The sequence below is a fragment of the Blastomyces gilchristii genome (genome assembly GCF_000003855.2).
Source record: "Blastomyces gilchristii SLH14081 genomic scaffold supercont1.13, whole genome shotgun sequence".
NCBI lineage: Eukaryota > Fungi > Ascomycota > Eurotiomycetes > Onygenales > Ajellomycetaceae > Blastomyces > Blastomyces gilchristii.
This window is the reverse complement of record NW_003101670.1, coordinates 1,165,691-1,179,229: the sequence shown is the minus strand read 5'-3', so window position 1 is coordinate 1,179,229 and position 13,539 is coordinate 1,165,691. Positions and strand designations below refer to the sequence as shown.

General features: G+C 46.6%; 5 protein-coding genes across 6 annotated transcripts; 2 read left to right on the top strand and 3 right to left on the bottom strand.

The window, feature by feature from the left end:
• Positions 1 to 6: 6 nt before the first annotated feature.
• Positions 7 to 2,046, bottom strand: BDBG_06352 (uncharacterized protein). Its single transcript, XM_002623458.2, has one exon. It carries the CDS (start codon positions 1,699 to 1,701, stop codon positions 313 to 315), a length of 1,389 nt encoding a protein of 462 aa, XP_002623504.1. The 5' UTR covers positions 1,702 to 2,046; the 3' UTR covers positions 7 to 312.
• Positions 2,047 to 2,275: 229 nt separating this feature from the next.
• BDBG_06351 (uncharacterized protein) lies at positions 2,276 to 4,020 on the bottom strand. Its single transcript, XM_002623457.2, has one exon. It carries the CDS (start codon positions 3,880 to 3,882, stop codon positions 2,377 to 2,379), a length of 1,506 nt encoding a protein of 501 aa, XP_002623503.1. The 5' UTR covers positions 3,883 to 4,020; the 3' UTR covers positions 2,276 to 2,376.
• A 53-nt stretch (positions 4,021 to 4,073) lies between these two features.
• On the top strand, positions 4,074 to 6,789 carry BDBG_06350. Of its 2 annotated transcripts, none has more exons than XM_031722575.1 (2): positions 4,074 to 4,292; positions 4,380 to 6,789. In XM_031722575.1, the coding sequence occupies exons 1-2, from the start codon at positions 4,278 to 4,280 to the stop codon at positions 5,934 to 5,936; spliced, it is 1,572 nt and encodes a 523-aa protein (XP_031579378.1). In that variant the 5' UTR covers positions 4,074 to 4,277; the 3' UTR covers positions 5,937 to 6,789. The 2 variants fall into 2 exon arrangements, with proteins under 2 accessions (XP_031579378.1, XP_031579379.1); XM_031722576.1 differs by having other exon boundaries at positions 4,109 to 4,323.
• Positions 6,790 to 9,212: 2,423 nt separating this feature from the next.
• BDBG_06349 (meiotically up-regulated 80 protein) lies at positions 9,213 to 10,640 on the bottom strand (the record flags this gene model as incomplete). The annotated part of the gene is made up of 1 exon (XM_002623455.1): positions 9,213 to 10,640. One exon carries the CDS (start codon positions 10,638 to 10,640, stop codon positions 9,213 to 9,215), a length of 1,428 nt encoding a protein of 475 aa, XP_002623501.1.
• Positions 10,641 to 11,651: 1,011 nt separating this feature from the next.
• Positions 11,652 to 13,305, top strand: BDBG_17370 (uncharacterized protein). Its single transcript, XM_031725106.1, has one exon. It carries the CDS (start codon positions 12,442 to 12,444, stop codon positions 12,790 to 12,792), a length of 351 nt encoding a protein of 116 aa, XP_031579377.1. The 5' UTR covers positions 11,652 to 12,441; the 3' UTR covers positions 12,793 to 13,305.
• Positions 13,306 to 13,539: the final 234 nt, after the last annotated feature.

Sequence of the window (13,539 nt, the reverse complement as noted above, 5' to 3'; positions counted from 1 at the left end):
AGTCAGATTTGACGTGATATATTGCTCGGTGGGCAGCGTGTGAATTTGGGATGTATCGGATTATTGTTGTTCCGTCGTCTCCGTGACGGAGCATTAGATGCGTGGAACACACTGGTGGGATATTTGAGGAGTACAACAAACGTATATTATACAAACGACTTGTCTATCATTGTTTTTTTAAATCCTTGAAGAGTAAAGAAACACGTTCGCTCTGCTCTTCCAACAAGGAAAAAAAGGAAAAGAACCCCAAAATAGTATAAAAATACTGTGAACAGAAGCCGATGGCTCTTATAAATGTGTATGATAATGTACTTACTCTTCCTCGCTTACTTCGCTTTCATCGTCACTCACAATGTGGTGTTGCATCTGTTGCTGTTGTTGCAATAACCTCTGGGCCCTCTCTTGCTCCTCCTCTCTTGCACTCTCTTCAAAAGCCGCTTCCATCTCAGCAGCCAAATCATCATCGTCTATAACTTCATCCTGTTCTACGCTTTCTCCTTTTCCTTCCGGTTCCTCATCCTCTTCTTCCTCCTCCTCATCCTCGTCCTCTTCCTCATCCTCCTTGTAGTCCTTGTGAGCTTGAGTTGTGGTGCCTGCGGGAGACGGTAATCTCAAGTCTTCTATCTCTCCCTCGTCATCACTGTCGTAGTCCGCTTCATTCGCAGAGGTATTGTTCGACGAGAAATGTCGAGGATTCATTTTGAAGGCTGGACGGGCAGGGGGTGGAGAACCCATATCGATAATTAAATCGCCATCAACAATTATATTCGCCCCAGGAGATTTAGCTGCTTGTGCTGGCTTATTTTCATTCGCTCTCTGTGCTGTAGTTTCTTCTCTGTCTGAGGAGGAAGAATCGAGGCCGAGGTCCACTTCTTCGACGCGGGGGGCAGATTTAGGTTTAGGCTTCGCCGATCCTTTGTCTGCAGCCGTCGCTTTCGGTTGTCGTTTCTGTTGTCGAAGCGGGTTTGTTTGAGGCTTCGCCTTAGCTGGCGGCTTTGGTCTTGGTCTCACACTGGTGACAGGTGGTGGTGCTAAATGTGAATTTGCATGATTCCGAGGAGTTTGATGTGCATCGGGGGTAGTGGTCTCAGGTGCCTCGCGTTCAGTTTTAGGCTTTGGAAGAAAGTGACGAAAATCATATGGATTGCTTTCATCCGCCGCACCTTGGGCATCATCCTCACCATGTCCCTCCTGTAATTGGTCATCGCCAGATGTTTGATCTTCCCCAGAGAGAACACTAAGCTGCGGGTATTGTTCTATGACTTGTTGAGTAGATTTCCCAGGCGCGGATTGAAGGTTGAAATTCAATCTGGTCGACACAGGCTCGAGAACAAACGCTCTTCGCTCTGGGTCAAACACCAGGACCAAGTTGCTGGTCTCTGATTCGGACACTAGGGATGCAGGATCAACGCTGCCATGGTATGTGTGTATAAGATTTGTCTGTTCTGCACTGTGGGATTTGTCTTGGAGTGTGAGCTTGTAGAGATGCTGGGAGGAGCCCGTCGCAGTGATTGTCGCCTTTTGATGTCGAGAAGCCGACTTGCTCTTATGGTTATATGTAATGCCAATGAATCTATTTGTATTAGATTGTCCCTTCCCAGCCAATTTGTCGCCCAGGAGAATGGGGTATTCCGCTTGCTTGGTAGGGTCAATCAAACCACCGTTTGGCTGGGAATTAGCATGAGCTGCCACAGTGGCCATTGGTTGGTATCGAGACAAAATAGACAGTAGTGAACGTGTCACGTAATATACAATAAGGGTGAATAGAGGTTTATGCAACAAAATATAGTGCTTGCGCAGGTCAACGAAGGTGCTAGCTTGGGGCGGATCTACTGTCAGAGCAGCGTGGGAGTGGGCCGCAGGACCGAGGAACGTGGCGGGGGATTAGAGGAGGGCAAAGGATCTACATTTAAATCGACATCCGAGACAGGGAGAACGAAGGTTTACGAGAACAAAGAGAGAAGCTTAGGAGAGAGAAGAAACGCAAGAAAACGCCAGCTCAAAGGACGAGAAACAATCGTTCACCAACGGAACAATCAAACGGGAGGCACAGGATGACAAAGCAGCCGCTGCTCGCCTTGCTCCAGCATACAACACCAAACCGAGAACCGGATTGGTTGGTGGATCCGCCCATTCGCGCCCTGGCTGAACGGTTTAGCTTATTTTTATATTTTATTATTTTTATCTACCGGGCGTATTCTTCAGGAGGGCCACAGACGCTCATAAAATTGAGGGCAAGTTGAGCAATCTACGCCTCGTTCAGCTGTTGGATTCTATAAAGCACAATAATTATTTGTCTGACTTACTACTCTTGTATACGCCTCCAGGCATGCGCTGATCTTTAGTATTGGAGTTATCATATATTATTCTCTCAATCTAGCTTAATGGTTGTACCACCCTTGAGATTGTTTTTGGCCCGCTAGCAGTCCCGCCGGCCGTTAGTCGATCCAAGCGTTCTGATAGTATACGGTGCTTCTTCATAACTTCTTCCCATTCAGAGACTGTCACCTCCTCGTCCTCTGCATCGCTTTCTTCATCCCCTTCACTAAGGAAAGACAATATCATACTAAAATTTCCCCCCAACCGGCCCAAGCTGCCAGCACAATACAGCACTTGAGTAAGCAAGCTTTCTCGTGAGCTCTTGTCTTTGACATTTGGAAGATATGTTTTCAACGTTTCTGTCAAGAGTTGCGCTAGATGCATCGGCAAAGTAGCTAGCGCGGTAGGTAGGCGTGGTAAAGGGTCATTCTGAGGTTTCCTTAATTTTGTTCCTGGTTTAGTCTGCAGGCTTAAGTCCCGCAGATCTAAGCCGGGCACGTTGGCGGATGGCAACGCAGGGTCGGATGGTGTGGGCGCGAAGATATTCTTGTACATGGAAACTATTGCAAAGCTTTGTTCTCGGTAGATTTCAATGTATCTTTTTAAAAATCGTTCTGTTTGCTGGCCCGCCGGCCAAGCATTGCTGGTAGTGGATGGGTTCATTTGTTTCCCATTGCTTTGCAGCCGTTTCTGGGTTTCTTGGTCTGCGAGCTCTCTCAATGGATCAAGAGCCTCAAGCATAGATATTAGGTTTGCCAACCGACAAACTAAAAACAATGCTCCAAAAGCTCCCTCACTATTCATTGCAGGCGCTTCGTCGTTACTAGGATCCTCTAACTCCGGAGCGACACGTCGAAGCCAACCCACAGTTCTCATAGCCGTAGCAAGTCTTATATTTTGACCTCGAAGCCCAGCAATAAGATTGCTGGTCATGTCCTTCATTGCATCCTCCGCCTGTAGAGCAATGTCTTTAATTAGCGGCGAATCGGGATAAAGGGTCTGTAATCGTTTTATGTGTGAAAACAGATCTAGGACAGAAGAGTAATTCGTGTTCGATCCCCCAGCGGCCCCAGCATTAGCGGATGAGGAAGACACCGCTGTAGAAAGCAGAGTGGGCAACTCTAAAACATCGGACAATCGGTCCACATTCCTCAGCAGTTGCATGGCCTTCTTCCTGCCATCCAACATTGGGTTCTCTACATTTTTGTTGTATATGGAAGAGAAATGCACGATCCCCTCATCCAACTTTGGTATTCCATTTTGCAGTCGCTGTGCTTCTGTAGCAATTTGTGGTAGTGTATAACGGAGGGAAGAGAGGTGGTCGGCTGTGGTGACGAACGACTTGTGAGAGCGATTGGCGAGAGCTTGCAGGGAAACTAGAACAGAGTGAGATGATTGCGAAAGTGACTGGGGTTCCGTCGACGTCAGTGAGGATAGGGAAAGTGTCGATAAGCGGTTAAGGTACTTGGAGGAGACTGAATCTGAGGTAGGGGGTGGCGGGCGTGAGGAAATGTCAGTGGAGTCAAAGTACGGCACCAAGAGTTCGTATAGTGGATCAGTCATAACGGGCGTGCCTGGCGTAAAACCCAAGCTCTTAAGTCACTAACAATGCGGGGGTTTAAAAGAGACTGGGGTTCGATAGTGAAACTGGTGTATGCGCGCCGTTGGGCAGAAACGTTGCATGATCGAAGATGGATGAAGGTTGGCAGCAGTCGGCAGGCGGAGATGGCGGTGGCTCGCTCAGGAACGCGACCCGGTTTCAATTAGCGCCGCAGCTTGGTTGATGTTACCCCCTGACATATTTAGAACCCAACATTCTTCTTCATAGTTAATAGCATCAAGAAGCCCCCACAGCAAAAGGACTTGGGGAAAGTATTTTCAAGAGACCTCCAAAAAAAAATTAAAATAATAATAAAAAAAAAAAAAAACACATTCATTCCATTCTCTAGGTTGCAAGAATGGGGAAACCTCGGGTGAGTCCGACAAGATAGACTGCCCTCTCTGGTGCGATTGCGGCAAACTCTAGCTCGCGTATGCCATATTAACCCAGCTATATACAGATGATAATCCTTATCCGTCACGCCCAGTCAGAAGGAAACAAAAACCGTGAAATTCACCAGTCGGTTCCGGACCACCGAGTGAAACTTACGCCAGAGGGGCAGAAGCAGGCCCTCGAAGCTGGGCGTAGATTGCGGGCCCTCCTGCGCCCAGACGATACCCTTCATTTCTTTACATCCCCTTACCGCCGCACGCGTGAGACGACTGAGGGCATCCTTACGTCTCTAACGTCAGACGATCCTTCACCGTCGCCCTTCCCAAGAAACACAATAAAAGTCTACGAGGAACCACGGTTAAGAGAGCAAGACTTTGGCAACTTCCAGCCATGCTCAGCAGAAATGGAGCGCATGTGGCAGGAGCGTGCTGATTATGGGCATTTCTTCTATCGTATCCCGAACGGAGAGTCCGCGGCTGATGCCTACGACAGAGTTAGCGGTTTCAATGAGTCATTATGGAGACTCTTTGGGGAACAAGACTTTGCTAGCGTATGTGTGCTGGTCACACATGGGCTTATGACGCGGATATTTTTAATGAAGTGGTACCACTTCAGCGTTGAGTACTTCGAGGACCTTCGAAACGTCAATCACTGTGAGTTTGTAATCATGAAGAAGAGCGACGACGATGGAAAATATGTCCTTCAAAATAACTTGCGCACTTGGTCTGAGTTAAAGCGGGAGAGAGAGAGAGAACGGGAGCGGGAGCGAGCGTTAAAGGGTGATTCAGGCGCTTTAATTAGTCCTGACCTCGAGATGGAGTCGCATGTCCCTATCAGAAGGAAATGGGGTGGCTGCCCCAACGGGTGCAATCATTCTGCAGTGAAGTTTTGGAAAAGACGGCCTCAACGGCAATATACAAACGAGATATTGGAGGGTGATACAGCAACATATGGAGGCAGCAATGATACTCAATTTGTTGCGTCGCAGGCCAACCCAGGATATAGCTGGGACATACCTGTAGACAATCCATCTAGCACACATTACCACCATGCCCCTCCTTCGACTTCTTCATCGTCACCAAATTCAACGCCATCACACATCTCCCTGAATTTACACGTGGATTTCAAATCCCAGCTGGAGTTGTCATCAGAACAGGAGCTGAACAGGAGCCAGAACCAATCTTCTACATCCTTTCACAATAGAAAGGGACCACATAACCATCCCACGCGCCTGGGCGGACGGGACGGCGGCGGCTCCGAAAGCGGCGCAACGAGCCGTGCAACATCAGATAACGAAGAGGTCGACAACGTTGGCTATAACAATGAAAACTATAAGCATGTTGCAGCTAGCATGCAAAGTGGTAGACAAAGCCATGGGCAGCGCCAGTTGCAAAGCAACGACCGGAGGCAAGGACATGGAATCGCGAACTCATTGGGCGATCGAGACGACGACGACCGTTCTGCGGGCAAACAAGGCCTGCTAGATGATGACGACAAGGACGGGAACGATCGTGATATTCCTAAAGCCGGTCCCTATTCTAGCGATGAGCTGGAAGAGGAAGAGGATGCTGTCCTTGAGAAGGCAATACGAGAGGATCGGAGTATTCGAGGGTCGGTTTATTAGCACGGAAATTTATTGATTGCTCAAGATTTCTTTTTCTTTTTACTGGTCCCCAGTCGCTGAGTACTTTACCGTCGTCTATTTCGTTTCTCTCATTGATGCGCTGGAAAGGCGGCTCCGAGCGATGATCTCTCGACGAGTTTCACGGACCTAGCATCAGCGATTTCGCACCTAGGGTACACACCAACTCCTCGATCACACTACGCTCTTGGTCCGGTATCGTGGTCCCGAAACCTTGAACCCGCGCAAGAAGCCTTATCCAGGTCCAATCTCGGCCCCTTTTCGATTCTGCCACGGATAAAAACAGGATGAGGAAAGAGGACTAAACATTATGATGAGATGAGACCCTTATATCACACCCACTCACTCCACCGTCGCCTTTACTCCCTACGGCGATGTATATGAAAAACGAAGATCCCAATGATGCTCTACGATAGTGGAAACGTGAGAGATGAATTTCGGATGCCCAATTGGAGTATAGGGTGAGGCCTTGTAGGAACGAATCCAAAGAGAAATAAAACAGGTATGTCTATTCCCAGGAGGAATGGATTGGTTTTCATTAGATAGTAGTTTAAATGAAAGTTCCGCGTACCTTGACGGCGCGACCCCTTTTTCTTTCAGTTATACCTGGCGTCACTTGGCTTTTTCGTGTAGATCGCCCAATAATAGTCAATCTAATGTACTGTCTGTGCATGTACCATCCCCGACTGCAAACCCTAGTATATGTTACTGGATAATAGAATCCACAATTCTCTCAAGAACAAGCCATCTGATACGAAAGGAAACCATGGCCTACTTTGCAAACCACCGTGGTATATTCAGTGAGAATTGGAAACATGAACAACAAAATAGTTACTGCACCTCTTCCGTGAAACCACAGCAGCAAAAAAACAAAAACCACCGTGTTTCCCCCCCCTTCTGGGCCCTCCTTCCCAGACAGGAAAAGCAGCAACTGAGTACTGTACATGCTCCTTCTAACCAAACCAAACCAAGATATTGATTTCCCTTCCCTTCCCTTCCCGCCTCAACCAGGACCAGACCATATTTTAAGGTTAAGCAGTGTCACGTGAATGAGCTTATTTGAATCTTTCGATTTTAACTAGGTGTTCCCTGAACACCATAAGGTAGGTGGTAGATGTAGGTTGGTGGGTAGATAGGGATATAGTACATTATTGCCTCCGCCGTAAGTAAGTCATGACGGGGCCACTGGTACACAGTATTTATGAAAGGGCTTGCGCATAGATCGGCGACGCGACTCAGAACCGTAAAGTGATAGATAGCCTTCAACATGGTTGAACGGTAGTTAGGCCAGAAGGGTTCATGTAGCCTCGTAGTAGCAGCGGATTCAGACGAGCACGCAGACAAAAATAGAATCAAAGATATTCAAAGGAAAACTTTACCAGGAATAGTTATGTACGTTCCATTTTTGGCTAGTCTCCTGATTTCCCCCCCCCCCCTCTGATCTTATCTTTTCGTCCGTTCTCAACCATACATACATACATCGTTCTTTTCACTATCTAAACTTGAAGCTTAAAACGCTGCTCAGCCGTTCCTCAGTCCTTCTTCACCATTCCAGGAGAAGAAAAAAAATAAAAAATAAAAAAAATTCAAGGACACAACAGAGCTGTTATAGAGTACTAATTCCAAACCAAAACCAAGCTGGTTTCATTTAGGAAAAAGACAAAGGTCAAAATGAGAAGATAGGAAAACCGCAAACCTTATGAAACAATAGGAAAGCTGCAAGAAATCAAAATTTGAAAAAAAAAGTGAAAATTAATGCACGAATAAACGAGGGTATCTTTTCCTCCAAATCACTCTTTTTTTGATAACAAAAGTTGGTCCCATGATGGACAAGAAAGTTATGTGCTGTAAAGTAATGTGTATGTGAAAATGTGAAAATGAAAAGCAGTGAGACTAAAAATTGAAAGGAATAAGAAAATGAAGAAAGAAAGAACTCAAAACAGACGGGGTAAGGAAAAACGTGGGAAAATCGTAGAATTGATTTCAAGAAGTGGAAAGGTAAGGTCAGTGTGAGAAGGAAAAATGAAGGACAAGGGAAAATTCTGGGAAATGACCAACAAGATGAGAACCACAAAAGATACACGAAACCACAAACAAAGCCGGAGGATATGCTCAGAAGACTCGGCACCAACGCCAGCCACACGAAAAATATTTTCTTTCCACATTTCGCACCACTACTCAGCAGACAACAAAGCCCAGACGTCAGAAATGAGTAACACGCAATATCTGCAGTTGATACCCCACCCCCGGTCGAAAAATTCCTGATGGAACGCAATCAATACAAAAATAGCAGATAAAAAGTATGAAACTGGACCAAATTTTTGCGCAGATGGGGAAACAAGAAAATGTGCTCGACGAATCCACAGAAAGTTCAAAGGAGGAAAATTTGGGCGAGAAAAGTAACGCCAGTTCGAAAGTTGAAAAATTGAGCAAGAACAGAAAATGCAAATGAAAAATCGTATCAATCTCAGTAAATCGTTTTGAAAAGAAAAGGGGCAAAAAAAAAAAAAAAAAAAAAAACATTGGAAAAGTCTACGGCGGAAGAGGGAAAAAAAAAAAGAAAAAAATAACTAAGGGGCAAAGAGAAATTTGACGGGGAAAAAATGGGAGGTTCACCACACTATTGCGCCCAACTGGCTAATGTGAACAGGTATTAGAGAAGAAACAATCAAGGAATAAGCAGGGATGACAAAAGCGCACAAGGAGAATAGATTTCAAATACGAGAGCAAAATAAAATCGTAAATCATCCGCAAAGCGCAAATAAAGAGGGCAGGCAAAACATCAGGCTGTTTTTGTGCTCAATTTTGAGCTAGTAACGCGATTTTGGGTAGTCTCGAAGGACAGTTCGGTTGAGAAAAAGTATTAGAAGTCGGAGACCGAAGGAAGAGGAGATGGATATAGATCGATTAGATACTCTAGATGCTCGCTCGCTTTTCACCGTGCTCCTGATGTATTTTTTTTTAAAACAAGGAAATTTTTTTTCGGATCGATTGCACAGAACTGAAATCAAGTGATGTTTTTTTGACAGGGAGTAATGTAATAATCGCGCGGTATATGGGATCGTAAACCGAATGTATCAAAATAACAACGTAAAGGATCGAACGGTAATGACGATCGAGGAAATGAAAGAATGTCGCAACGAAATGCGGGCTCTCAACGGGTATATGAGGAGTGTCTGCCAAGGGAACTCGATCGAAAGACATGCCACGATAATTAGGCAGGAGAGAATAAACCCGATATCCCGGACAGAGAGTAGATTAGCCGGCAACAGGTTGAATGGCAAAAGCTACTGTATGTAGGTAGTGCTCTTGGTGTTTCGCACAATACAAGCAGCCACAGGACGATCCATGTCCAGTCCAACCCGTTGGTGAGAAGGCGTGTGTATAGGAAGGCGTGTGGTGGTAGGATGGCGGTTGCGATCGGGGAGCCGGAGGAATGTACTGTTGAGGGACAACCCAGCCACGAGAATACGGAGGTGGCGGGTTGCTGTATGCCCAAGGGGCAGGACGGTAGTAATCAGGCGTATTAGGACCGCTATGAGGCGCTGAAGGCGGAGAGTAATCTGAAGCATTAGAGCTTAGCCACGCACCCCTCTGATATTGAGGGGGAATTGGCCCATCGGGGGACAGAAGCGCCGCCTTCTGTTGAGATGCATGCTGTCTTTGGATGTTTGTATCAATGGGAGCAAGTTTACTGCGAGACTCGTTCGCCCTTGCATCAGCCTTTGCGCGCCATGTATCCCAATGTGCCTTCCACGACTTGAACCCGTCTTGCTTGTTGTGGATACGGTTATGGATGTTCCATTCAAACCCGAAAAGCCACTCCAATTCCATCGCATTCAATTCCGCAACGGGAATATTGCTAACTTCCGCCCAAGAGCGATTTTGGAACGTATTGTCGTCGAGGAACTTGCTTCCAAGCAAAAGAGCGGTGGTAAGCATGCGGTAGACCTGAGAGCTTCCAGACTTGTAGACATCAGCTGCTGAAAGCATCCGCATTCGACATGCCAAGTAGTAGAGGCCTAGAAGAATGGTGGAGCTAGGTAGACGAGTTGAAGAAAGAATCTGTGAGACGTATTTTCGGAATTGGGGCGGGACTGTTGTTCCTGGGTAAACACTTCGAGCGAAGTCAATATCTGCAAGCACAATCTTGGAGATATACAAAGCATACATTCCCTGGGCCATTTCCGCCACGAAATCCGACATCTGACCCATCTCGTAGTCCAGGTGGGCCGCCACGCCTCCGGTCGGTTTTTCCTCCTTGGGTCGTGAGTCCTGGTGATTGACTTTTTCTTGTCGTCGATACTGCGGAGGAATCGCGTTGTCCATCGGGGGAAGCTTCGTGCTTGAACGAATGGGAGGCAGGATAGGAGGGTTCACCGTGCCATAGATGGCTTGTGGAAGGGCCTGGTGCGATACCATCGTCTGAGAAGAACCCATTTCCCGACCTCCGTGTAGCGGATGTAATGGCTGCGAGTGCGTAGTCATCGGGCCATGGTTTTGGTAGTTGGCGTTGGCGGTCTGCGAGAACTTTTCGATAAAATCATAGCCGTTTTGAGGAAATCTCATGGCATAGGCAGAATTATTTTGCTGATAGAACGGCGTCTCTGATTCGAGACGGCTGCCAATAACATGAGGTGGAGTGGGAGGGAAGGTAGAAAGAGTGGAGGAGAAGAACGACGGCATGATGGAAAAGATAGATCCCGTCCAGGGCTGGTGGGAGTAGACGACTTGAAGGAGGCGACGTCTTGAGAGAATGTTATTAGCACCCCAAAAAACTGATTTCCCAATTTCCAACAAGGACTAAAAAAACACCAGCGCAGACTAACCGTCTACACGTCCACCACTTCCCAAGTGTTAACAAGGGTTCGTCGACGGACGACGAGCCCTGGGGTCTTCAAACGACTTCACAAGGTAGTGGGCTCTTTAGAATAGCGACATCTGAGGCGAATCGATCCGGCAACGAGAGAACGAAAGGATAAAAAAAACAAAAACAAAAAAGATCGATGCGAGGGTGAAATGTCCCGTCACAGGTCCAACAGGAGAAAGGAATGAGGCTCAGTGGAACAGAATTGTTGTAAATGGGAGTTTAGAATATGTAGGATATGTTGGAATTGGCAGCCATCACACGAAACGTGAGTTCGGGAACTCGGAGAGGAGGAAGATTGGAGTGGAGGGAAGTCGGTAGTTGAAGGAGCAACGAGACTCAACGAGGCTTAGTGAAAAGCTCGCAAAGGTTAGGTAGGAGAAGCGTCGAGAGGGGGAGAGTAGGGATAGGTAAGGATGGGGGTGAGGATGAATTTGGAGAAGAGATTGAAGAAAAGGATCGCGGGGGAAGAGAAGAAGAGAAGAAGAGCGATGCGAAGGAGGACAAAAAAAAGAGGTTGGAAGATGAAGAGTGAGAGTGAGTGTGTCTTTGAGTAAGAAAGAAGATGCTCGCCCAGAGGCAAAAAGCAGTCAGTCAGTCCAGTCAGGTCACTCCCCTTAGTAGTAGTAGGCAGGTATGAGGAGGGCCCCGTACGCTGATTACCAGATTACCACTGTTACCACCAGTACCAAAGTTACGTAAACTATACGAGCCATGACGGGCGGTGGGTGGTGCCGTCATGAATATTAATAATACTCACGTTCATTGGGCCAACCGCAAGAAAACCCCCTTGGCGACCTGGGTTAACCATTCTTATTAATTCTTATTATTATTAATATACGCTGCGTAGAGAAATGCACAGGCTTGGGCTGCCTGCTAGGTGGTTTATGGAGGGTTATTAGGATTTATGATGCCTGACAGAACAAGAGAAGAGGACAAATGTGCGAGTACAGAATAAGTCGGGGAAGGTTTGGTTTTTTTGGAGACGACTGCCCCCCCCCCCATCCTGTTGTTCTTCGCCTGTCGCCGGGGCGTTCTATGACTCTCCTAGGTGGGTTATTCTTAGACACTCTGACAAAACTGCGCCACGCCCTCTCGTACGGAGTAGGGTTCTCTAGAAGAAACTCGAGAAACCCCGAGGAACGCAGGACGCTGCTTGCTCAGAAATTGACGGTGGGGAACCTAGACCTTTGACCCTGGGTTTACCAAAAATAATTTGGGCTATTTTCAGGTTTCGGAAACGCTCACAGAAAGAAATACCGAGCTGTCATGGGCCTGGGTAAAGAGAGTCTCCTCTCCCCCCCCCCAAAACAGCATCAACTCCAAGACCCCAAAGCAGAGCATCCAGGCCTGGCAAAATTGTCATTGTAAGATGGAAAAATGAAGGCGAAAATTTCAGAGATGTCTCATGCCTCTCCTCTCTGCATGAGCCAAGGCCTCCACTCCTCTATGGGTTTAAACTTCCCATAGTTCCATACAACCGTACATGTGCAAGCAACCTCAACCCTCTTTCGTGCTTTAGCCCCCTTGCTAAATTTCCCACTACCAGTATTCTCGCCCAATAAGAACCCTTGCTATGTTTTTGAGGGCGAGAGCACCTGGACAGTCGAAATTTTCTGGATGATGGACGATGTGACAATACCAATACATTCCCGGTATGGCCCTTCGCCCAGGGTATTGAAACAGACTTCGAGACGCTGTATTACGATTACACGCCCCTTCTCATCAAAGTTTTCAAGTTCTTTTCATTGGCCTTTTTCTCGTCCAAAATTTCGCCTGGCTTCCTTTGTAGGCTTGCATACCAAAAAAAAAGTCTTGTTCGTTGAGGACCAAATATTCGGGGAAATATTGATTCAATACTGTGGTTGCGGCACAGGGCACAGAGGGACTCTTGATATCCTTGAAATAATCTGGAAGATGGAGAGTGCTTGTTGGCTTGAGATGAAAAGGAACAACCACACAACATCTTAACAATTTCCATCTGCCTGGGCAATAATAAAAAGAATAATAATAAAAGTACGGAGTTACGGAGTGCGGAGCAGTTAGGGGAAAAAACAAAGCAACTTGCACCCCCATCAAACACAACCACCAAACGTTGCTCTGTATCGAAAACAGAGACCGCTTGGCCTGGACTCAAGACCAATTCAGACACAAAAAAAAAAAAAAAAGGTGGAAATTTTCTTTTTCCATTCGATGTGCCAGAAGTTAGAACCTGAAAGCCTCCTCCAGTGCAGTGCAGTGCTCAATCTAAATAAATACGTAGACCCGCTCCCAAAACTGGTACCGACCGACCGAGACCTCAAGAGCAGTTGCGCGGTTATGTATCATCATAAAGACAACTGAAGTCTCCACCTCATTTGCTGCTTTCCGAGGCACTCGAAAAGCTACATACAACAGTTATATCCATTGCACAAGGAAGGGGAGCGCCAGAAGATAAGCAAGTAATAATACCTAAACGGACAAATCATGTTGCGAGGAAAAGCCCTTTTTTTTTTTTTTTTTTTTTTTTTTTTTTTTTTTTGCTTTCAAGAGTTGTCTCGAGTTGCTAGTGGCAACCGCCTCTGCCGAAAGTTTTGCCTATTACCCAATAAGATGTCATGGAACCAGAATAGAAGCCTGACATGCCAATCTAGCCAGCCAACTACAGTCTGTAGATTGTGTGATGTTTATTTTTCACCTAAAATAGGAGAAAACCAAGAGATTTGAGGGTTTTCCCTT